Genomic DNA, 24,132 nt, shown 5'->3' with positions numbered 1-24,132 from the left:
CAGTCAGTCGCCTTTTCCTTTTATATATTTAGATCACGTAACACATACAGCGCTATAGTAACTTCTTTCCTCGGATAGAGTAGTGAACAGTATAATTTTTCTTATGTATTTTTTCCAGGCTTCAATGATCTCAAAGTTAAAACAGGCGTGCGGTTTCGAGTACACAAGCAAATTACAGAGGATGTTCCAGGTATGTACATTTCTGCCAAATTTTTTAGCCACAAAAGCTCAACTGGGTATTTTCCTACTTTTGAATTTGATAAATATTATTACTTTATTATAAGCTAGGATAAAAATAATGACGTACCTACGCTTAAAAAAATATTAAAATCCAACAAAGATTTACAAAGTTACAGGCATTTTAATTTTGGAGTGGGAGGGTCTTCTATCCCTTTCTCGCAAAACGAAAATTTGTATGAAACCGCACGAAGCTCCTATGGCCATTAGTAAGGTGTGACTTCAAAATCTCTGTCTAATCTGAAATATTTAAATGCTTATAACTTTTTTGTTATTTGATCGATTTAATTAGTTTTTTTCAGTTTACGTCATTATTTTTATCCTAGTCTATACTATTATATAAAGAGGTAATGTCGTTTAGTTTGTTTGTAGGGGGTAATCTTTGGAACTACTGAACCGATTTTTAAAAAAAAATCACCAGTAGAAAGCTACATTATTCCTGAGTGACATAGGCTATACGGAATCTTTAAAAACCTAAATCTACGTGGGCGAAGCCGCGGGGATCAGCTAGTTTATAATAAAGTTTATAAAAAAATTACCAAATACCCAATTATGTAGATTACAACACCCCCGGCGCCCCTCGAGCAAGTTTTTTATATTTCTGGTCAGGCTATAAAAGAAGTCATGACACTAACTGACTGACTTAACCAATCTAGAAAGCTGAAAATTTAATGTAGAGTAAGTAGGGTTAAATGTCATTTTTGTCGCAGGATATTGGAGTATCAAAGGACCTGAACGAGAACTTCCGCAAGCACATGGCGAACAGTTCGGAACAGCCGCTCCACATCGACTTCAGCATCCAGGTCCTCTCGTCAGGATCCTGGCCGTTCCAGCAGTCTTCCAGCTTCCAGCTGCCCACTGAGGTATGTAATCTTCTTCTTCTTTATAGTCGTACTAGCTGATGTCCGTGACTTCGTCCGAGTGGATTTAGGTTTTTAGAATCCCACGGGAACTCATTGACATTCCGGAATTTAAAAAAACATATAGTCGAATTGAGGACCTCCTCCTTTTTTTTGAAGTCGGTTAAAAAGTAGTCTATGGCACTCTCCAGCTAGGTGATTCGCTAACTCAGTGTCTAACACTGAATGATAGCCACAGAGGTTGGTTGGTTCTACATTGCTGCTTCACTGGGTGATATAAAAATATTTTTTCGTAGAGAACCTTCAACGGATTAAAAAATGAGTTCCGTGCCTATCAATAAGTGTTAGACACTGAGTTAGAGAATCACCCCGCAGGTCTTCAACTATACCCATGCAAAAAATTACGTAGATCCGTTGCTCCGATAGCATGACGTAGACCAAGACTAGACTGCTAAGAAAGGATTTTTGAAAATTCAACCCCTACGGGTGTAAAATTGGGGTTTGAAGTTTGTGTACGAAGTCGTGGGCTTCTTTTTCTTCTTAGACTCCTCGAGTCGACGGTCATCTTAAATACGGGCAGCCCAAAAAGCCGCAACCGCGATAGCTCGGTCGGTAACCTCGTGCAGCTCCTCGTTCGTGCAGGTTGTCGGGCACCCAGTCGTGTGCGCTATGGTCTGTCTCGGATGACCGCAGATGCACTCCGTATCATGTCCAGAGATGAGATGAGTCGTGGGCTTAACCTAGTCCATACTAATATTATAAATGCGAAAGTCGGTCTGTCTAGAATAAAATAGAATAGAATATGTTTTTATTCAAGTACACTTTTTACAAGCGCTTTCGAATAGTCGGGTAGTTTTTTATTTACCACTGGTTCGGAATGCCGTTCCCACCGAGAAGAACCAGCAAGAAACTCGGCTCTATGTCTGTCTGTCTGTCAGTCTGTCTATCTGTCTGCTAGCTTTTCACGGCCCAACCGTTCAACCGATTTTGATGACATTTGGTACAGTGTTAGCTTATATCCCGGGGAAGGACGTGGGCTACTTTTTATCCGGGAAAATTAAAGAGTTCCTATGGGATTTCAAAAACCTAAATCCACGCATACGAAGTCGTGGGCATCAGCTAGTATTGAATAAGCACCTGGGCAAGCACGCTGCAACTTAGGTGACCTCATTGTTTTGTTTTATTTCAGCTGGAGCGGTCAGTGCACAGATTCACCACATTCTATTCGTCACAACACTCCGGCAGAAAGCTCAACTGGCTCTACAACATGAGCAAGGGCGAGCTGGTCACTAATTGCTTTAAGAACAGGTATGTGCGAGTAGTTAACGTTAGTCGACCATAGATGTCGCTGTACCGCATCACCTGACACTATCAGTGTTCATCACAACACTCGGGACAGAAGCTCAACTGGCTCTACAACATGAGCAATGGCGAGCTAATCACCAATTGCCTTAAGAATAAACTCTTTCTATATTTATTACTGTAGTTTCTGTTAGTCCATCCAAGATGTCGCTGTACCGTATTGCCTCACACTATCGCGTTCCTAGTCACCAATTGCTTTAATTGCTAAAATTGAGATAGCGGTTTCGTAGAGCTTTGTCTCTGAGACCGACAAAACGTCACATAGGTGTAAGTGACAGAGACAACGCTCTACAAAGCTGAAATCTGATTCTAAATTTCGATGAACATAACTTTCTGCCGCGTACTGTACAAAGTATAACTCATAGTAAGACATAGCTCATCGGTTTGGAAGCTGAAGTGGCAATGGGCAGGACACATAGTTCTTAAAAGCGATAGACATTGGGGTCCCAAGGTACTGGAACGGCGACCTCGCACCGGAAGACGCAGCGCTGGAAGACCCCCACTAGATGGACAGACGACATCAGACGAGTCGCAGGGAGCAACTGGGTTCAGGCGGCGCAGACCGTGGCGCGTAGAAGTCTCTACAAGAGACCTATGTCTAGCAGTGGTCGTATTGATAATGATGATGATGACTGTAGAAAGTATCAGATTGACACAAAAGTATCTTCAACAGATACACACTGCAAGCGAGCACGTTTCAAATGGCCGTACTACTGCAATACAACGAGAACACGTCGTGGACTGTACGCCAGTTGGAACAACACACGGGCATCAAGGGGGACTTTCTTATACAGGTACAGTTCTTGCAATTCACGAAGGCGAGTGACCTTTACTTGTGGTAACGTCGTTTACACGGTCATTGCGTAAGTGTGCGTGCATGTCGGACCAATCGCACCAAGCGCTGTCAAACGCACACATTTAGTGTACCTTACGTATACCGATACGACTTAAACACAAGCATTGAGTCAGTGGCCTTCGTGAAATGCAAGAACTATTACTAGCTCGTCTGCGTGGACTACACAAATTTCAAACCCGTATTTTACGCCCTTAGGGGTTGAATTTTCAAAAAACCTTTCTCAGCGGATGCCTACGTCATAATAGCTATCTGCATGCGAAATTTTAGCCCGATCCGCCCAGAAGTTTGAGCTGTGCGTTGATACCTTTTCCTTTTATATATTTAGACTAGCTTATACCCGCGACTTTGTACGCGTGGATTTAGTTTTTTAAAAATCCCGTGGGATTTGATTTTCCCGGATAAAAAGTAGCCTATGTCCAGATTCAGGTCTTTGACTATGGGTATAGTACCCATGCAAAAAATCACGTCAAAAATTAGTATAGAGTATAATGAATTTTACTCACGATAGTTTAAACGCCAAAACAAACAATAATATGATGATTCTACTTTTGCAATGCTTTTCTTAATCCTTTTTATGAATTAAAAATGATTCTGTGTTGGCAGTCTGACTATCTAATCGGATTATTATGAATTAAATTTTTATAAAGCACATTTTGATGGAACTATTCTATTTGGTAGGTTCTACAGATCCTGTTGAAGGCGAAGCTACTGGTATGCCAGGACGACGAATCTGAGTTGACGGAATCATCAGTGGTGGATCTATATTTAGGATACAAAAAGTGAGTTTTTATAGTGTTAAATGAGTGTTTAATAGCCTTAATAGCTCAACGGTTAAAGGTACAGACTGAAATACTTTGCAATTGTGCATTGTAAGGTCTACATCTCCTGCTCCGGTGATTGCTTAAAGAACAGGTACTCTTTTAGATCCTACAGTAGATGTGCGAGTAGTTTATGTTAGTCGATCATAGATGTCGCTGTACCGCATCACCTCACACTATCAGTGTTCATCACAACACTCGGGACAGAAGCTCAACTGGCTCTACAACATGAGCAATGGCGAACTGGTTAGCCGGTGAGGATGCTCCGGTGTCGGGGCGAAACGTGCGTCGAGTGTGTTTGGTATTTGTGTGGTGCTTGCCTGATGGCTGCTTCTTCCTGCATGTTTAGCAGTGGGAGGGCGGGCGGTGCATTTCGCATGCTGCATGTTGCACCATACAGATTTGACCTGTTTCAGCGGATTATAGCAAATTAAGCTTTTGGTTCATTGTATATCATGGACTTCCGCAAAGTAACGCCTGCTTCTATACGGCAAACTTAAAACTAAAACTACGAGGGTTCCAAAGGCGTCCAGGTCTGAGAGCCCACAACAAACTCTGCCGGGTATTTTTAGGATTCCGTACCTCAAAAGGAAAAACGGAACCCTTATAGGATCACTTTGTTGTCTGTCTGTCTGTCGGTCTGTCAAGAAACCTACAGGGTACTTCCCGTTGACCTAGAATCATGAAAATTGGCAGATAGGTGGATCTTATAGCTGGCTTTAGCGGAAAAATCTGAAAACTGTGAACTTGTGGTCACATCACACAAAAAAATAATTAAATTATGGTCATAAACTAATAATTAGTATTTTCAATTTTCGAAGTAAGATAACTATATCAAGTGGGGTATCATATGAAAGGTCTTCACCTGTGCATTCTAAAACAGAATTTTATTTATTTTTATGCATCATAGTTTTTGAATTATCGTGCAAAATGTCGAAAAAATATGACTGCAGTACGGAACCCTCATTGCGCGAGCCTGACTCGCACTTGGCCGGTTTTTTATTAATATACAACTTTGACAGCACCCACGACGTGGGTGCCCGACACTGGTGGGGATTGGTCCAAGCGATGTACCAAAGTCAAAGTGTTTGAAGCCTCAATAGCTCAACCGGTAAAGGAGTGGACTGAAAACCGAAAGGTCCGACGGTTCAAGCCCCGCCCGTTGCACTATTGTCGTACCTACTCCTAGCACAAGCTTCACGCTTAGTTGGAGAGGGAAGGGGAATATTAGTCATTTAACATGGCTAATATTCATTTTTAAAGAAAAAAAAAAAGTGTTATCTTTATGTTTGCAGTAAGAAGCTCCGCGTGAACATCAACATCCCGCTGAAGACGGAGCTGAAGGTGGAACAGGAGGCCACCCACAAGCACATCGAGGAGGACCGCAAGATGCTCATTCAGGTGAGATCATCATCATCAACCCATCAACCCACCCACTAATAAGCACGGATCTCCTCTTAGAATGAAAAGGGGTTGGACATATTCCAGACGCGCTGGCCAGACTTCACACACCAAAACAATACAATACAATTCTTTTTTTGCATAATGTGTGTAGGTATAAGTCCCGCAAATTGCTATTGCGCTGGAACCATGTCTCATTAACATCGAAATGACGTCATTTTGACATCATTTGACGTATATTGAAGTAAAAAATAATATACCATCAGCACGAAACTTCAGTCTAGTGCTGACGTCACTAAAATGGCGCCCACGCGCATTAGCAATTTGCGGGACTTATACATAACGTGTTAAATCTAATAAACACAGTCCAGCACATAAGCCATGTCGGAGCACAAATATAGTACACAGTTGAGATTATTAAGTATAAATAATTTTTTTTAATAAAATACAGGCAAATCATAAAATTAAACTTAGTACGAGTAATAAATATACCATAACATTTTACATTTTTAATAAGAACAATAGTTGTAAATGTCAAAAACCAAGCGAATATAGGCACCATAATAAAATTTGCCAAAAAGAATGTCCATCTTTGAGAACATTATGGAGAACTCTCAGGCATGCAGGTTTTCTTACGATGTTTTCCTTCACCATTAAAGCAAGTGATATTTAATTACTTAAAACGCACATAACTCCCAAAAGTTAGAGGTGCGTGCCCGGAATCGAACCCCCGACCTCCGATTAGAAGGCGGACGTCCTAATCACTAGGCTATCACTTTGTCTTGCAGTTACTATGCAATAACACGAATTAAAATAATGTTTTTACCCTCCAGGCTGCCATAGTGAGGATAATGAAGACCCGTAAGACCCTGAAGCATCAGCACCTGGTGGTGGAAGTCCTCAACCAGCTGTCTTCTCGGTTCAAGCCGCGCGTTCCTGTCATCAAGGTAACTATACGATTCCTTATTATCACAGACTTTTTAAAACCTAAGGGCCGGTTGTTTCAAACCATTGGTCTTCGTAAGATACGTTCGTTAAAATTTAACAGACGTAGACGAATTTTAACATCTGTTAATTTAAGAGCGTTGCTTCATTGTACAAAAAACTGTTCGTCATTGTTATTCTGGTTACGAAACTAACCCTAAAAATTAACTTACTTTTCCGTATCCTTTTTTATTTCATTTTATATTAAATTATATAGTTATTGATATTGCTACTTCACATTTTATACACTTTTTCTTTTTTTTAAATTCTCTTTCATCTTCAAAAAAACTACCATTAAAAGCATTGAATTCAATTGATTCCATTATAATTTGTAAATAAAATATTCCGTTTGTAAGAAGTATGAAGTTACGAACTGATTTGACGATCACCAATGGCGCCAGCACTGGTTAACGTAAACGTAACTTTTTAACGAACGTTAGCACTAATAGATGCTGAATCAACGCTTTTTCTTTTCTTACGTTCGTTAGCGCCATATTTAAAGGTTACGTGTCCGTCAAAATTTGTTGAAACAACCGGCCCTAAATCTTTATAATAAACTAGCTTATGCTCGCGACTTCGTCCGCGTGGATAACACAAATTTAAAACCCGTATCGCCATATTTCTTAGCGGATGCCTACATCATAATAGCTATCTGGATGCCATATTTCAGCCCGATCCGTGCAGTAGTTTGAGCTGTGCGTTGATAGATCAGTCAGTCAGTCAGTCATTCAGTCACCTTTTCCTTTAAGTATGTACATATTTAGATAATAAAAATAAATAAATAAAAATCAATAATAATTATATTTTTAGATAATAAAAAAAAATAAAAAAATATATTAGTATGGATTTAATAATGTTTAAACTATATTTTTAGGGTTCCGTACCTCAAAAAGAAAAACGGAACCCTTATTCTGGCATGAACTAATAATTAGTATTTTCAATTTTCGAAGTAAGATAACTACCTATATCAAGTGGGGTATCATATGAAAGGTCTTCACCTGTGCATTCTAAAACAGATTTTTATTTATTTTTATGTATCATAGTTTTTGAATTATCCTGCAAAATGTCGAAAAAATACGACTGTAGTACGGAACCCTCATTGCGCGAGCCTGAGTCGCACTTGGCCGGTTTTTTTATAGACATGTTTTCTGATACAATGTGTTGATGTTACAGAAATGCATCGACATCCTGATAGAGAAAGAATATCTGGAGCGCGCCGAGGGAGAAAAGGACACATACAGCTATTTAGCGTGATCTCTCTACACGAATACACTGTGAAGTTACATCGTCTTTTATTTACCCCACCTAGAAACACCTTTACCCCACTTACATAACGCCTTTACCCTACAATCTTGTTCTCTGGTGAAAATGTCTGAGCATAGATACTGTTTTGTCATATTGCACGCGAAATTCAGATAGCCTCAATAGCTCAACGGGTAAAGGAGTGGAATGAAAACTGAAATGTCGACGGTTCAAACCCTGCCCGTTGCACTATTGTCATACATACTCCGAGCACAAGCTTAACGCTTAGTTGGAGAGGAAAGGGGAATATTAGTCATTTAACATGGCTATTATTCTTTTAAAAAAAATATAAGGTAGACTAGTAAACCAAATCTGCTCTAGCATAGACATCATCAAATAGATCGATAAATCGCTTACTGCGCAGGTTCAAAGTCACCGGTCATCACACGTGTATCGAACTCGCGTACTCAACTCTCACCACATATTCTGACCAATTCTACCAATACTGTGTCAGTTGCAATACGACGAGTGTCTAGAAACAGGAAACTGTAGAGCTGTTTAAGTTACATCGTGTATTATTTACCCCATCCAGAAGACACCTTTACCCCATCTACATAACGCATTTACCCTATGGTCTCATATTGGTTTTACTTACCAAGACCGCTGGTGATAATGTCTGAGCTTAGATACTGTTGTGTCTAGTACCTACTGCGCGCAAAATGTACTTATGGTTGACTAATAAATCAAATCTGCTCTAGCATAGACTCATCAAACAGATCGATAAATCGCCTACTGCGCAGGTTCTTTGTACGTGAAACGAACTACGTCCTGAAAGAGAAGGAATATCTGGAGGGCATCGAGGGAGAATACGACATTTTAGTTCATAAATAACATACCTAACATTATAATCAAACAACGAACTGAGATAGAAAACAATAATTTATATCGTGTTAAAACCTAAGTCATCTAGGTATATACCTACCTACTTATTATAATAATCGTCATCATCATGAGATACAGTCGTAATATAAAGAGTTAGTATGAGATTTTGCAGGTCGCTAACGTTGATAGAATTGCGAGTGTCAAAGTAAATTGGAATTTACATGATACCTGCCTTGTTTATAATAACTCATGTTCGTCCAAATGTTTACAGCCAGAGCTTGAAGCGGAAACCCTGCGAAATAAAAATCGGGGGTGCCGAATATAAATTATGACTTTAAAATTTAAGTCAAGGGTATTTATGTAGGTCTTTGTTTAATCCCCGACGCAAACGCAGGGGTGTTATAAGTTAAATTGTGTACCTACTAATTATTTGTGTATTTGTAGCATTTGCAGCGCTTAAACGGATAGACCGATTTGAATGCGGTTTCTTTTATTCGAGATGGTTATTAGTTATGTTTGATGAAAATCTGAAACTGTTTTCGAGGATTATCAACGGTTTTCCCAGCCGGTGTCCAACCATCTTAATCAGTACCCATATTTATAAAAGCGAAAGTGTGTTTGTTTATTGGTTTGATGATTTGTCCTTCAATCGCGTTGCAACGGAGCAACAGATCGACATGTTTTTTTGCATGGGTGTAGTTAAAGACCTGAAGAGTGACATAGGCTAGCTTTTTATCCCGGGAAATCTAAGAGTTCCCACGGGATTTCCACTAAATCCACGCGTACGAAGTCGTGGGCATCAGCTAGTCCTCAAATAATTGACATCATTAGGTAGGTACTTGTACCTACTTATCATAAGGACACAGTTCACGACAGTTATAGGGAAATTCTAACAAAACGCCGAGGCTTCAACGTCACTAGTAGTGGTAGGCGTCAAATGTTAGTAAATTTGACACAGGGAGCCCTATATAGCCCTATTTTTCTATGATTTTATGTCATTTGACATTATCGTCGATATTCAGGATCAAACCGAGTGTTCCCTCACTCTAGTTCACTCTGATAAGGACTTGATCCCGACTAGGCACAGTGCTATATAATGATAGCCTTGACTTCTCGGAGGTGATTTTAATTTTTAATTTACACGTCTTGTACATTACTCGCTCGAAAGTAATGTACACCGACCTTTAGAAGGAGAGGAGATAGCAGATTTGTAGAGCACTGTCAAAACGTCATATAGGTATGAGTGACAAAGACAACGCCCTACAAAGCTGAAATGTCATTCTAAAGGCAGATGATATACATTACTTACGGCCGCGTACTATACTCTGACGTTGTTGAGTTTCGATGCTCGAATTACATCAAGGTCGAAAAGTAAAATCAGTCATACTAAACCCTACTGTATATCGTGAGTTTAGCTACAAATTACAATCATCAGTCAGTATTATACCTCGGACGACTACACACGTCAATAAAACCTAGTGACAATGATAAAAAATCCAAAATACGTGTATGGGCCTGTGGACCGGTATGTCACCGCTTCGTTGAATTTCGGTGAATTTATATTGAACAAGATACAAGAAAACCGCGATACAGTTGCTTTGGTGAGTAAAATTGCGTATTTATAGGTCTCTGTGAGTAAATAGGTAAATAGGTAGTACTTAGGACGTCATACGTTCTTGTTATTATGTTGTTATTCGATCAGTGAACTAAAGAAAGAAATAGGTAGGTATTATAGGTACCTATAGTACCGTAAGTGGCTGAGGACCGGGTGTGGTGGCGCCCTTTAGGGAAGGCCTACGTCCAACAGTGGACGTCCACAGGCTGATGATGATACCTATAGTACGCGACAGGTCGAGATGGCAATCGGAGGCGTGAGAACGCCTCGCATAGCGCCGGCGCGCTGCACCGGGTTACCGGGGAGGCTGTGCGGGTGTGCGGGGCGTTGCCATCTCGACTTGTCGCGTACCTACTATATGTACCTACTATGTAAACAAATAGGTAGGTACCTATATTATAGGTAAGTATTGATATCTGGGTACTGTAGGCATATTTTTATGGCGCGATTTTTTTTCGAAGTTAAAAAATTATTTTGCTTTAAGTACCTACCTACTGCTTTACGGAACAGATGTCTACTCTAAAATAATTATGTGAGTATGGCAACTACGAAACCCTACACTGTGCGTAACCGGACACGCACTTGGCCGATTTTATAAAAACTGTGATAGCCTAGTTGCACAGTTCACTACAGTAAGATACCTACTTGTACAAAAACGTCGAGTCTTCGGCGTCACTGGCAGGCGTCAAATGTTCCTCTATTTGACGCTAGGTAGCTGCCTAAGAATCGCCTATTTTTCTTTGATTTCACGTCACCCATAGCCTAATATTATGTGACATATCGTCGATTCAGGATCAACAGAGAGTTGTCTCACTCTAGTTCACTCCGCTAGTGGTTAAGGTACACACACAAAGGTATATTTTGGCTTTTTCAGATAAATGGCTCGACACACGAACAGCTCACATACGGCGAAATCGCGCAAGAAGCCATGAATATTGCCGTCTCCCTCCGACGTATGGGCATTAGAAAGGGAGACGTGGTCGCCGTCAGTTCAGAGAACAGACGGGAGTTCTGGAGTAGTGTTATAGGAATCATTTGTTCTGGTGCCATTGCTACTACGATTAATATTGGATATACAAATGGTGCGTATACCTTGATTCTAGAATTCCAAATCTCCAACGAAAAAAGGAACTCTTGTAGAATCACGTTGTTGTCTGTCTGTCTGTCGCGACTGTCAAGAATTTGGCAGCAATGTCTTACAGCACAAGTAAAGGGAAAAACCGGCCAAGTGCGACTCAGGCTCGTGCACCGAGGGTTCCGTATACTACAGTGGTATTTTTTCGACATTTTGCACGATAATTCAAAAACTATAATGCATAAAAATAAATAAAAATCTGTTTTAGAATGCACAGGTAAAGCCCTTTCATATGATACCCCACTTGATATAGTTATCTTACTTCGAAAATTGAAAATACTAATTATTAGTTCATGATCACAATTTAATTTTTTTTGTGTGATCTAACCCTAAATTCACTGTTTTCAGATTTTTCCCTGAATGTCTGCTATAAGACCTACCTACCTGCCAAATTTCATTATTCTAGGTCAACGGGAAGTACCCTGTAGGTTTCTTGACTGACTGACAGACAGACAGACAACAAAGTGATCCTATAAAGGGTTCCGTTTTTCCTTTTGAGGTACGGAACCCTAAAAATCCGAAAAAAAAGAATTGTTGTTTCTTATACTTACGGAACCCTTCCTGTGAAAGTTCAACTCGGACTTGACCGGTTTTTTAACATAGTGAACAGCGAAAGCGATTGTCGCGATTGAAGCGAAACTTCCTGACCTAACAGTTTCCTTCTGTTTCACATGATATGAACTACCTATAGTACGCGACAGGTTGAAATTGCGTCCCCCCACCTCATTCCTACCCCGATAGCCATCTGGACCTATCGGGGTCTATAGGTAGACTATTATTCAAAAATTAACGTGTTTTCTTTCTCCTTTCTTTTCTTTTTTAACCGACTTCAAAAAAAGGAGGAGGTTCTCAATTCGTCGGAATCTTTTTTTTTTTATATATATATATTTTTATGTATGTTCCCCGATTACTCGAAGACGCCAGAACCGATTTTGAAAATTCTTTTTTTGTTTGAAAGGGTATACTTCGAAGTTGGTCCGAAGATCTGATGAACATCTTCGAAGATAGATAATGGAACTCCTCAACGGATAAGAGTAAATTGCTCGCGATCAGTGTAATAGCTTAGTAAACAGTAGACTTTTAACCAGGCATAGCATATTTTAATACCGTGGGGCCACTAAAAATTGTGAATAAATTTTTTTTACAAATAAATAAAAACCGACTTCGATACACAAACACTAAAAATTAAAAAATAATTTAATTTATTACCGAATATATTATGTATACAAGAGATGATATAGTTCCATAATAATATTTTTTGGGGTCGGTGCCAATGAGGTGCCATTGTGGAGTCTCATAAAAATTCGAAGTCTAGACGATTCGCGCAGCTGAAGCTAATTGGCACCGGCACCAAAAAATATTATTATGGAACTACATATATCAACTCTTGTATACATAATATATTCGGTAATAAATTAAATAATTTTTAAATTTTTTGTGTTTTTGTATCGAAGTCGGTTTTTATTTTTTTTGTAAAAAAAATTTAAAATCTCTATTTCTGCGTTAGGAGGAGTATTTTTTAACCGACTTCAAAAAAGGAGGAGGTTCTCAATTCATCGGAATCGTTTTTAATATGTATTATCTACTTACTTACATTATAAGTGTATTTTATTGCACTACTTTGTCGATATCTGTATATTTTATTATAGATAACACAGCTTATCTTTACTACTGTACCATTATTATGCAAAGATAATATACTAACAATACCTACATTATATTATGTACACTACACATTATTACCTACTAGCTGAAGCCCGCGACTTCGTACGCGTGGATTTAGGTTGTTTGTTCCAATTATTTGTTCCTATGAGTGGTAGTTGGTGGTACCGAACCAGTGGTAAATTAAAACTACCTGACTATTCATAAGCACTTGTAAAAAGTTTATATGAATAAAAAACATTATTCTATTCTATTCTATTCTATTCTATTATATTCTATTCTATTCCAATTACAACTTTGGTTAAAATTACCCTCGATCCCCAAACTAGGTTAACCCGTGTCATGGGGGTCAGTCTCTTCCCAGATATGCCATGACAAAGATTATTATTTTTACTTTAGAGTGTGTATGAGCGCGCGCGTGTTTCGGTGAATGGGTTTGTGTTTGTGTGTGTTTGAGTGTGAGTGAGTGTGTATATTCCTATTATAGGTATTAACGAATTAACGAATTATTAGCTTTTCAGTAGTTTCATAATTTTTTTTAGCAAAATCAACACCTAGGGGAGGGGGGAGGGGGCTTCCCTTGCACTCTCTGGTGCTTCCACTAACTATGTGCCCCGCACATTGCCACTTTAGCTCTGCAACCCGCTGAGCTATGTCGGTTACTCTGGGTCTCCTACGGATCTTCTCATTTCTGATTAGATCACGTAGAGAAACTCCATAGCTCTCTCCATCGCCCGCTGATTGACTCTGAGCTTTCTTATGAGACGCATAGTTAGTATCCATGTCTTGGATCCATATGTCATCACTGGCAACACGCACTATTCGAAAACTCTTCAAGCACTGAGGAATTTTGAACGAGAAGACATCTCGTAGCTTCCGGAACGCCTGCCCAGCCGAATTGGTCTCGGCGGCTAACTCTCTTCTAACTGCTTAACTTCTCGAAATTGGAGTTTTTTTTTAAAGAATATTAGCCAAGTTGCTGATTAATATTCCCCTTTCTCCTCCAATTAAGCGTAAAGCTTGTGCTAGGAGTAACTTCGTTCCGCCTAACAGTCGAATCAAATTTTTTAAACTTTTCCCTCCGTAAGAACCATCCTCGTACTTCAAGGAATATTATAAAAAAGAATTAGCGAAATCGGTTCAGCGGTTCTCGAGATTTGCGATGAGCAACACATTTGGTGATTCATTTTTATATTATAGATTAGTCAATAATGACTAATATTCCCCTTTCCCTCCAACTAAGCGTTAAGCTTGTGCTAGGAGTAGGTACGACAATAGCGCAACGGGTGGGATTTGAACCGGCGACCTTTCGTTTTTCAGTCCGCTCCTTTAACCGTAGAGCTATCGAGATCTACCTAGCTGGTGTTATTTGAGTGTCCCAACTCCCTATATCTGTCGTAGAGGCGATGGCCGTTGGAGCCGGAAAGTCCTTGAGTGGAGACCGCGTATAAGCAAGCGTAGTGTGGGACGCCCTCCAGCACGATGGACCGACGATATAAAGAGGCTGGCAGGAAGTGGCTGGATGAGGAAGGCTGAGGACTGGGTGTGGTGGCGCTCTTTAGGGAAGGCCTATGTCCAACAGTGGATGTCCACAGGCTGATGATGATGAACTCCCTATACAATCCTCGGCTAATAATAACCACCACCCCACCTTAAGGAATTTCACTCTCACCCTCTGGGTGTCTGGTGCACTTCGACCGTCCGTTGCGCCAGATCCTTCTTTCCACGCACGTGCAAACTGTGGAACCAACTCCCATCGGCGGTGTTCCCACTAGATTATAACATGGGGTTATTCAAGGGGCGGACCAACAAATTCCTAAAAGGCCGGCACGCATCGGCGGCTCCTCTGGTGCTGCAAATGTTCATGGGCGGCGGTAATCACTTAACATCAGGTGACCCGCCTGCTCGTTTGCTCGCTATATCTATTTAAAAAATAAATAAAAAAAATATATATATATATTTTGCTCCTATTTTCAGACGAACTTAAACACGTTATGGGCATAGCGAAACCGAAATTCATCTTCCTTTCACCGTTAGCATATAAAACGCATGCGAAAAACTACAGAGCTCTACCTTATTTGAAGAAAATCATCATTTTTGGAGACGAGAGACCTACGAACACGATTCTGTATAAGGATATAGCTATACCAAACAGCGGAGGAAATAATAAGAAAGATGGTATGTTACTAATTAATAGCTATTTATTTTTTAACTAGCTAATGCTCGCAACTTCGTCCGCGTGGACTACACAAATTTCAAACCCCTATTTCATTCCCTGAAGGGTTGAATTTTCAAAAATCCTTTCTTAGCGGATGCCTACGTCATAATAGCTATCTGCATGCCAAATTTCAGCCCGATCCGTTTACTAGTTTGAGCTGTGCGTTGATAGATCAGTCAGTCAGTCAGTCTGTCACCTTTTCCTTTTATATATTTAGATAGTGTGTGACCAGACCTTCTGCTTCGGCCATCTTCGGCCAAAAAAACCACCTGCGGTTTTGGCCAAAATGGGCTGATGTTAAGACCGTAAGCAATAAATTGTCACTTGCTTTAACGGTGAAGAAAAACATCGTGAGGAAACCTGAATGCCTAAGAACTCTACATAAAGTTCTCAAAGGTGTGTGAAGTCTACCAATCCGCACATGGCCAGCGTGGTAGACTATGGCCGAAAACCTTCTCTCTGATAGGAGCCTGCGATGGGTTGATCATGTCATACCGATGAATGATGATGATCATTTTTCAGGTTACAGATTAACAGAAAATATCAAATATGAGGAGTTTCAGGCGGCAGATGTGGATGGGGAGAATGACACTCTGTTCATTCTCTACTCTTCTGGCACCACGGGACTGCCCAAAGGTGTAGTGATTTCGCACCTCAACGTTATAACGTTATGCTCGTAAGTTTTTAGGGTTCTCCAAACCTCAAAAGGAAAAAAGGAACCCGTATAGGATTACTTTGTTGTCTGTCAAGAAACCTACAGGGTACTTTCCGTTGATCTAGAATCATGAAATTTGGCAGGTAGGTAGGTTTTATAGCAGACATTAGGGGAAAAATCTGAAAACCGTGAATTTAGGGTTAGATCACACAAAAAAAATTAAATTATAGTCATGAACTAAAAATTAGTATTTTCAATATTTGAAGTAAGATAACTATACCAAGTGGGGTATCAAATAAAATGGCTTCACCTGTGAATTCTAAAACAGATTTTTATTTATTTTTATGCATCATAGTTTTTGAATTATCGTGCAAAATATCGAAAAAATACGACTGTAGTACGGAACCCTCGTTGCGCGAGCCTGACTCGCACTTGACCGGTATTTTTAATTCAGATACATGATAGCCCTTGACTGCAATCTCACTTGGTGGTAAGTGATGATGCAGTAGATGAAAGTGGGGTAACCTGAAAGGGGTATGGCAGTTTTTATTAAACCCTTTTGGTTTCTACACGGCATCGTACCGGAACGATAAATCACTTGGCGGCACGGCTTTGTCAATAGGGTGGTAACTAGCTACGGCCGAAGCCTCCCACCAGACCAGAGAAAATGTATGTTTATTTAGAATAATATATGTTACATTTTTTTAGAGACAATTTAGAAATTATAAAATTCCTGCCGAGAATCGAACCCGGGACCTCCCACTAATAAGGCCACAGCGTTAAATGTGGGAGGGAACGTCCCGCATACCACGGCTTAGGATGACAAGACGTTAGGATGAATGGGTTAGTTTGACTTGATTAGTCCGTATACCTCCGAGGTCGTGACGGAGTCTACGTCCGTTAGAAATCGGGGACCTCGTCTTCGCCGGTGAAGACTCTATAAAGACGTTGTATTTGTGTGTTGCCCTACAAGATAGGGTCACGTATACTGTGTAGTCATGATTTGATCGTCGAGGTCGTTAAGGACATGCTTAGGACGTCTTTTTATCGTCTTGTGACGTGAGTTTAGCCGTCATCCATACCCATATCATAAATCCGAAAGTGTGTTTGTTTGTTGGTCTGTCCTTCAATCACGTTGCAACGGAGCAACGGATCTACGTGATTTTTGCATGGGTATAGTTAAAGACCTGGAGATTGACATATGCTTCTGAAAATCAAAGAGTCCCCACGGGATTTTTGAAAACCAGAATCCACGCATACGAAGTCGCGGGCATCAGCTAGTACATTTATATTTATTCCAAATCTATTACAGACCCAGTACCCCCATCCCCCCTCTCAGAGGTCTATCAATAACCCCATGGTACCACACCATGGGCCTCATCAGTAATTTAGCTTCCTTCACACGAGGTGTGTCGTCGGTGTACCTCCCCAAGTTCGATGTCGATCTTTATTTCAAGACCGTGGAAAAGTATCAGGTATTTATTGAAATAACTAGATATAGTACGCGACAGGTCGAGTTGGCAACTAGGGTGGGGACGCCCCGCACACCGGCGCAGCCCGCGCACTAACCCGGTGCGGGATAACGCGTGTGACGTGCGGGTGTGCAGGGCGTCCCCACCCCGATTGCCATTTCCACCTGTCGCAGACTGTAGCTTCTTCGTATATCGTAACCTCCATATCGAATAGCCAATTAGGTACTTCCCCAAGAATAATTTATTTTTGCGGTACTGTTTTTAACGAAATTTGGTACAGAGATTGGTTTTTTGCAAGATATTAATTTAAGCAGGTAGGGTACCTGTCCTACCTATTTGACTTTCAATGTGTACCTTATATTATATGTACCTATGCCTCACGAGCACGACTATTTTTTTTTCTACTCATATTGAACCCAAAAAGGAAAGAACAACTTAAATAAATTAACAAAAACTTAACAATAACAAACAAGAACGAAACAAAATGTGTTTATCCAAAACACGATAGGCGTACATTTTTCTCAACGGTACTGGTTGTGTCTAGTGCTGACGTCACTAAAACGGTGGCCACGCGCATTAGCAATTTGCGTCACTTACACCATTTGATTTGATTTAATAATTTCCAGATATCACAACTGACAGTGGTGCCTGCCGCCCTGATCGCTTTGTGCAAGTCCAACCTGAAGTACGACACGAGCTCTGTGCTTATTATATACTGCGGCGCCGCGCCTCTGTACGAAGAAACTGCCAAAGCTGTTAGGGAAAAGTAAGACCAAGAAATATATACCTACCTAGGTACCTTTTTTTTGTTAACGGGGGGAAAATGTCTTCTTGTCCAAAATTTCTTTTTGCTGCAGACCAAAGTCTTCGAACAGTGCGTGTTGCCAGTGATGACATATGGATCCGAGACATGGTCGCTAACAAAGCTCAGAGTCACTCAGCGGGCGATGGAGAGAGCTATGTGCGGAGTTTCTCTACGTGATCAAATCAGAAATAACGAGATCCGTAGGAGAACTAGAGTAACTGGCATAGCTCAACGGGTTGCGAAGCGGAAGTGGCAATGGCAGGGCACATAGTTCGTAAAACCTACCTCAAGTTGTTGGGGGTTGTGTAGTTGGGGGTAACTCAAGGTGCTGGAATGGAGACCTCGCACCGAAAGACGCAGCGTTGGAAGACTAGGTTGACGGACGTGGCGTGTGGAAGTCTCCTTAAAGAGACCTATGTCCAGTAGTGGACGTCTATCGGTTGGTGATGATGACATCAAGACTATGGAACTTACCAGAGGCGTAATTACCTATGGTGCAGGGTGTGCGGCGCACACGGGCGCCGGGTCTAAGGGGGCGCCGAGCGCCCTCTAATGCGACACCTCCAAAAATGCGTCGATGCCGGCGCTCTCAAAGACCCTGAGCTCGTGTTATGGCTGACGCCGTCATCATTTAAAATTGCACCATTTGCATCCGAATTTCCGTTTGAAAATATAGGTAACTTTTAGTATTCCATTTTGACCCTGCTCCTTCTAGACTAGAGGGCGCCAGGGTACTGGTTGCACAATGAAAATGAACATGAAAATGAAAATCTTTTTTATTCGTATAAACTTTTACAAGTACTTACGAATAGTCGGATGCATCTACCACTGGTTCGGAATGCCTTTCCTGCCGAGAAGAACCAGCAAGAAACTCGGCGGTTGCTCTTTTCAACGGGCACACGGGCGCCACAAGGGCTAGAGACGCCTCTAGAACTCACTCCACCATACCAGCGTACATAATATTACCTATTGTTTTTATAGATTCCCGAGCGTCCAAGCCTTGTTACAAGGATATGGTATGACAGAAACTACATTGGCTATCACACTAAACTTTAATCCTGACAAAATTGGCAGCGTTGGGACTGTTATATCTCACACTATCGTTAAGGTAAGATAAGGTTAATACTCAATAGTCATATTTTAATGTAGATAACCATAGCCTAGAATCCAGCATATAGACTTATTTTCAACGTAATTATTTATTTTATTTATTTATTTATACTTTATTGCACTCAACACAAAGTAAACATTGAAAAAACATACAAGGATCTTAATCTAATAGCTGTAGCATGCAAAGGCGGCCTTATCGCTAAAGCGATCTCTTCCAGGCAACCTTTGACAAAAGGAATCACGAAAGCACGCGGGTTGGTGCGGCAGCCGAAAATGAAAATGGCATGGAAAATTATATCTAGTTATAGTTCACAGTTAGTGTTCATCTTAGTTTTAACTAGCTTATGCTCGCGACTTCGTCCGCGTGGACTACACAAATTTCAAACCCCTTAGCCGACGCCTACGTCATAATAGCTATCTGCATGCCAAATTTCAGCCCGATCCGCCCAGTAGTTTAAGCTGTGCGTTGATAGATCAGTCAGTCAGTCAGTCACCTTTTCCTTTTATATATTTAGATTTCTTTCTAATTGTGAAAACTTATCATTAGTTTTTAGTTACTTAATTTTAAGATTATAATAGATTGATTTAAGCTGTTGGTTTTCCCAATAAAATAAAAATAACGGGTAGGTATATACCACGATTAATTTGATGTTTTTATTTGTCGATATTTCAACCCAATTGCACGGGTCGTGGTCACGACGGGACTGCGGTGCTGCGTGAGATGAAGTTCGAGCTGTCAAGGGCAGTAACGAACTACCCTCTTTCTTGTTCTTTTCGTTGGAGCTTCGCGAGCTGTCCGGCAAAATACACTCACAACGTCACTATTAACTGTCTTGGTTTGCATATAATTAATCTGTCTCGTTTTAACTTTTATTTAAGTCTGAGCAAAGTCACAGTATGCTCTTATAGATCTGTCTTATTATCACCTGTCATTTAAAGAATTTTATTTTCTAGAATCGTATAAGCTGTGAAAACCTAGTGGTTAGGACGCCCGCCTCCTAATCGGAGGTCGGGGGTTCGATCCCGGGCACGCACCTCTAACTACGAAGTTATGTGCGTTTTAAGTAATTAAATATCACTTGATTTAACGGTGAAGGAAAACATCGTGAGGAAACCTGCATGCCTGAGAGTTCTCCATAATGTTCTCAAACGTGTGTGAAATCTGACAATCCGCACCTGGCTAGCGTGATAGACTATGGCCAAAACCCATCTAGATTTGAGAGGAGACCCGTGCTCTGTAGTGAGCCGGCAGTGGGTTGATCATGATGATGTTGAACTTCTAACAGCCGTACTCAGAGTCGCTTAATCGTTACTTAAGTTTAGTTAAAACGAGACAGAGCTATATCTCTCACATAAATTTGTCTCGTTTTAACTCAATCTTAAGTAACGATTTAGTGACTCTGAGGTTGAGATCTATAGAGCGCACTTTGACTTTGCTCAGACTTAAGATTGAGTTAAAACGAGACAGATTTATGTGAGAGATATAGCCCTGTCTCGTTTTAACTCTGTCTTAAGTCTAAGCTAAGTCAGAGTGCGCTCTATAGATCTCACCCACAGTACCGCGGTAAGACCTAAATATATCCTCATCTTCTCAGACCTGGGCGCGTTGGGAACCCTCGTCGCTTTAGTTTTAAGTTTGCGTAATAATTATCACCATTATATCTTACAAATCTAACAACTGACTATCGAAAAGAGTAATTTATTACCTATTTTGAATAAGTCATTTGACTTTGACTTCTTCTTTCTAGGTAGTAAATCCAGAAACTCGAGAAGTACTAGGACCTAATCAAGAGGGGGAGATCTGTGTGAAAAGCGTGATGGTGATGAAGGGATATATCGGCAAGGACAGAAAGGACGACTTTGATGAAGAGGGGTTCCTCAGGACTGGAGACATTGGCTACTACGATGACGACCAGTATTTCTATATTGTGGATCGACTGAAAGAACTTATCAAGTATAAAGCCTATCAGGTACTTAAGAGCTCCGTATGCATATTTAGTTTTTTCTTTTTTATGAGGTTTGCCAATCAAGTAAGTCTTTCAATCACGTCATAACGGTGCAACGGGTCGACGTGATTTTTTGCATAGATAAAGACCTGGAGAGTGACATAGGCTACTTTTTATCGCGGAAATCCTCGCGGACGAAGTCGCGGGCATCATCTAGTCCAGGATAAACAACGAAAATCATATACCTCTTGTAGCATACAGGCAAATAATACATACAAGCTTGCATTCATACTAACACATTTAGTACATTCAGGACACTTGTCGTCTCGGGTCTGCACTGTGAGGATGTGTCAATCAAACACGAGCATCAGGCATGCACTAATTTATTATTTTACTTTGACAACCCATCTGTCATATTTATTCCTAACCTACCCTCACATCTTCCCCCTTTTAAAACAAAACATAAAATTATTAAAAATCAATATTACTTAATATCCTCCCTTTAAAAAAAAAAAAAACGTACAAACACTCACCATTCATTTTGACAATAATAATTCATGCGATAAAATTTTGAGGTATACAATAATTTCTGTTAAATATTAAAACTAGCATAATAAAATCAACACAACACCATATAAGGATATAAACTCAATACACTCTTCATATTTCAACTTTAATACACTTTTTAATTTAACGACTGCGCCATGTGAGGATGTGTCAATCAAACACGAGCATCAGGCATGCACTAATTTATTATTTTACTTTGACAACCCATCTGTCATATTTATTCCTAACCTACCCTCACATGCACCACACGCAGTGTGCGTGGGAGGGGTAATCGTACTGAGGCTGTCAGTCGAGCTCGGACCCCCGCACAGTGAAGACGTGGACAGTGAGATGGTCGAGCCGACATTTACACACTATAATTAAATACTCATACATGAGTTACTACACCTCTCATTGATTCCAGGTGCCTCCAGCAGAAATAGAGACGGTACTCCTCAAACATCCATCTATCCGAGAGGCAGGTGTGGTGGGCATCCCACACCCCACCGCTGGGGAAGTCCCTCTGGCCTTCGTCGCGTTACAACCTGGGGTAACCCTCACTGAAAAGGAGATTCAGGACTTTGTTGCGGAAAGGGTAAGAGTTTACCCAACAGTTCACATTTATCTATACAGGGTGTAACCAGCGCTAGCTAAAACTCAGCGTAATTGTAAATACCCGCAATGTATAACGTGCAAAACTTGGGTTAATGCCCCGCCTACAACGCGGCATTGACTCCGAGTGGCCTACTTACGTAACGTTCGTTAACCTCTATTTGAGCTCTTATGCGATGTCATCGATCAATGGAATAACTTTTAGACAATCGCAGGGCTGATCACAACAAAGTGTAATAAAGATCTAATAAAAGTTTTTTGATACAGTGTCATCATCATGTTGTCCTTTTCGCACTGTACATTACGAAAGAAGACAACACTATATTAAATCCTGTCAATTTTAGTGACCACAATTTTTTTTACAGCTGTCAAATCCAAAACATCTTCGTGGTGGAGTGAGATTCATAGATGAGGTGCCAAAGAATCAGACTGGGAAGATACTGAGACGAGAACTTAGGAAGATAGCCAAGACAAGGAAAAGTAAACTTTAAAACAGAAGCTATAGGGTGGATTTTACATTGCTAAGTGTTATTCTATTTTATACATTTTTATATGCACCTAGTATGAAACTAAATTTTGAAATCAAAGAAAATTAAACTTTAAAACAAGAATAATTGTAGGGTGCATTATACATTGATAAAGTGTTATTGTATTTTATAAATTTTATATGCATTATTGTGAAACTAAATTTTGAAATCAAAGAAAAGTAAACTTTAATACAAGAGACATATGGTGGATTTTATATTGTTAAATGTTATTTGTATTTTAATTGTACTATGAAACTAATTTTGAAATCAAAGAAAAGTTTCGAAATTGTTACTGTAAATTTTTATATAGCAATAAGTTTGTACTTATGGAATGTATAATTTGTTTTACTGCTCCAGATTATTTTTAGGATTCCGTACCTCTAGAGGAAAAAGAAACCCTTATAGGATCACTTTATTGTCTGTCTGTCGTGTAGGTATCTCAAGAAACTTATAGGGTACCTACCTACTTCCCGTTGACCTAGAATCATGTTAAATTTTAAGTATTGTGAGTAATAGATTAGGTAAGTGTTTTTGTAAATAAATTTATTTTTTATTTAGTTTACTTTATTTTATTTTATCCTAACATTATAAACTATCCACTAAAATAGATCGATAAACCGCCTGCTGCACAAGTACAACTTCAGCGATGTTTTTACGTAAAACTGTAGACAGGTTTTTTTGGCTGTGAGACAGGTTGTCACGACAATGGGAATAGCTAGCACGACAGTCGTAAAACGATAAAAAAAGTCACGACTAGGACGTATAGTCGTGAGGTGTTCTTTCTATCTATGCTAACTACTAATCGTTACAGCAAATCGTGTGTCGTTGAAGCGACTCTATCGTAGGCAGAGGCGGATTAAATGTCGAGAGCGCCCTAGGCAAGCACCACATAGGCGCCCCTCTAGTTGTAGCAGCCAAATTAAAATAAAACCGGCAAAGTGCGAATCAGACTCACGCACTGAGGGTTCCCTACTACAGTCGTTTTTTTTTTGACATTTTGCAGGATAATTCAAAAACTATGATACATAAAAATAAATAAAAATCTGTTTTAGAATGTACAGTTGAAGACCTTTCATATGATACCCCACTTGATATAGTCACTCACTTTGAAAGTTGAAAATACTAATTATTAGTTCATGACCACAATATAATTTTTTGTTTGTGTGATCTAACCCTAAATTCACGGT

At 40.1% G+C, this 24,132-nt stretch overlaps 2 protein-coding genes across 8 annotated transcripts in view; both read left to right on the top strand.

Annotated features, from left to right (window-relative positions):
• The window catches only part of Cul1 (cullin 1), a 192,536-nt gene extending 184,735 nt beyond the window's left edge, over window positions 1-7,801 (top strand). For all 7 annotated transcript variants that reach the window (XM_069507919.1, XM_034982479.2, XM_034982480.2 and 4 more), the window contains 8 exons: window positions 119-190; window positions 948-1,100; window positions 2,287-2,405; window positions 3,133-3,253; window positions 3,994-4,094; window positions 5,429-5,534; window positions 6,368-6,481; window positions 7,692-7,801. In XM_069507919.1, the coding sequence (XP_069364020.1) occupies window positions 119-190; window positions 948-1,100; window positions 2,287-2,405; window positions 3,133-3,253; window positions 3,994-4,094; window positions 5,429-5,534; window positions 6,368-6,481; window positions 7,692-7,772 (867 nt within the window). In that variant the 3' untranslated portion in view covers window positions 7,773-7,801. The remainder of the gene's footprint in view (window positions 1-118; window positions 191-947; window positions 1,101-2,286; window positions 2,406-3,132; window positions 3,254-3,993; window positions 4,095-5,428; window positions 5,535-6,367; window positions 6,482-7,691) is intronic.
• Window positions 7,802-10,088: 2,287 nt separating this feature from the next.
• On the top strand, window positions 10,089-23,502 carry LOC117994672 (luciferin 4-monooxygenase-like). Its single transcript, XM_034982626.2, has 10 exons — window positions 10,089-10,243; window positions 11,132-11,339; window positions 15,032-15,232; window positions 15,795-15,948; window positions 17,240-17,402; window positions 18,026-18,165; window positions 19,186-19,312; window positions 21,063-21,284; window positions 22,231-22,401; window positions 22,784-23,502. Exons 1-10 carry the CDS (start codon window positions 10,127-10,129, stop codon window positions 22,907-22,909), a joined length of 1,629 nt encoding a protein of 542 aa, XP_034838517.1. The 5' UTR covers window positions 10,089-10,126; the 3' UTR covers window positions 22,910-23,502.
• Window positions 23,503-24,132: the final 630 nt, after the last annotated feature.

The sequence above is a fragment of the Maniola hyperantus genome, chromosome 27 (assembly GCF_902806685.2).
Source record: "Maniola hyperantus chromosome 27, iAphHyp1.2, whole genome shotgun sequence".
In the NCBI taxonomy this organism is placed as follows: Eukaryota; Metazoa; Arthropoda; class Insecta; order Lepidoptera; family Nymphalidae; genus Maniola; species Maniola hyperantus.
Note: the sequence above shows the minus strand (reverse complement) of the source record. Positions and strands in the feature narration are given on the sequence as shown.

Excerpts from the sequence above, each read along its gene's own strand:
- LOC117994672 (XM_034982626.2), top strand. The coding sequence starts at position 10,127 with ATGATAAAAAATCCAAAATACGTGTATGGGCCTGTGGACCGGTATGTC. Across the intron at positions 15,949-17,239 it reads AACGTTATAACGTTATGCTC|ACCCAGTACCCCCATCCCCC; the intron begins GTAAGTTTTTAG and ends AATCTATTACAG. Across the intron at positions 19,313-21,062 it reads TATCTCACACTATCGTTAAG|GTAGTAAATCCAGAAACTCG; the intron begins GTAAGATAAGGT and ends TCTTCTTTCTAG.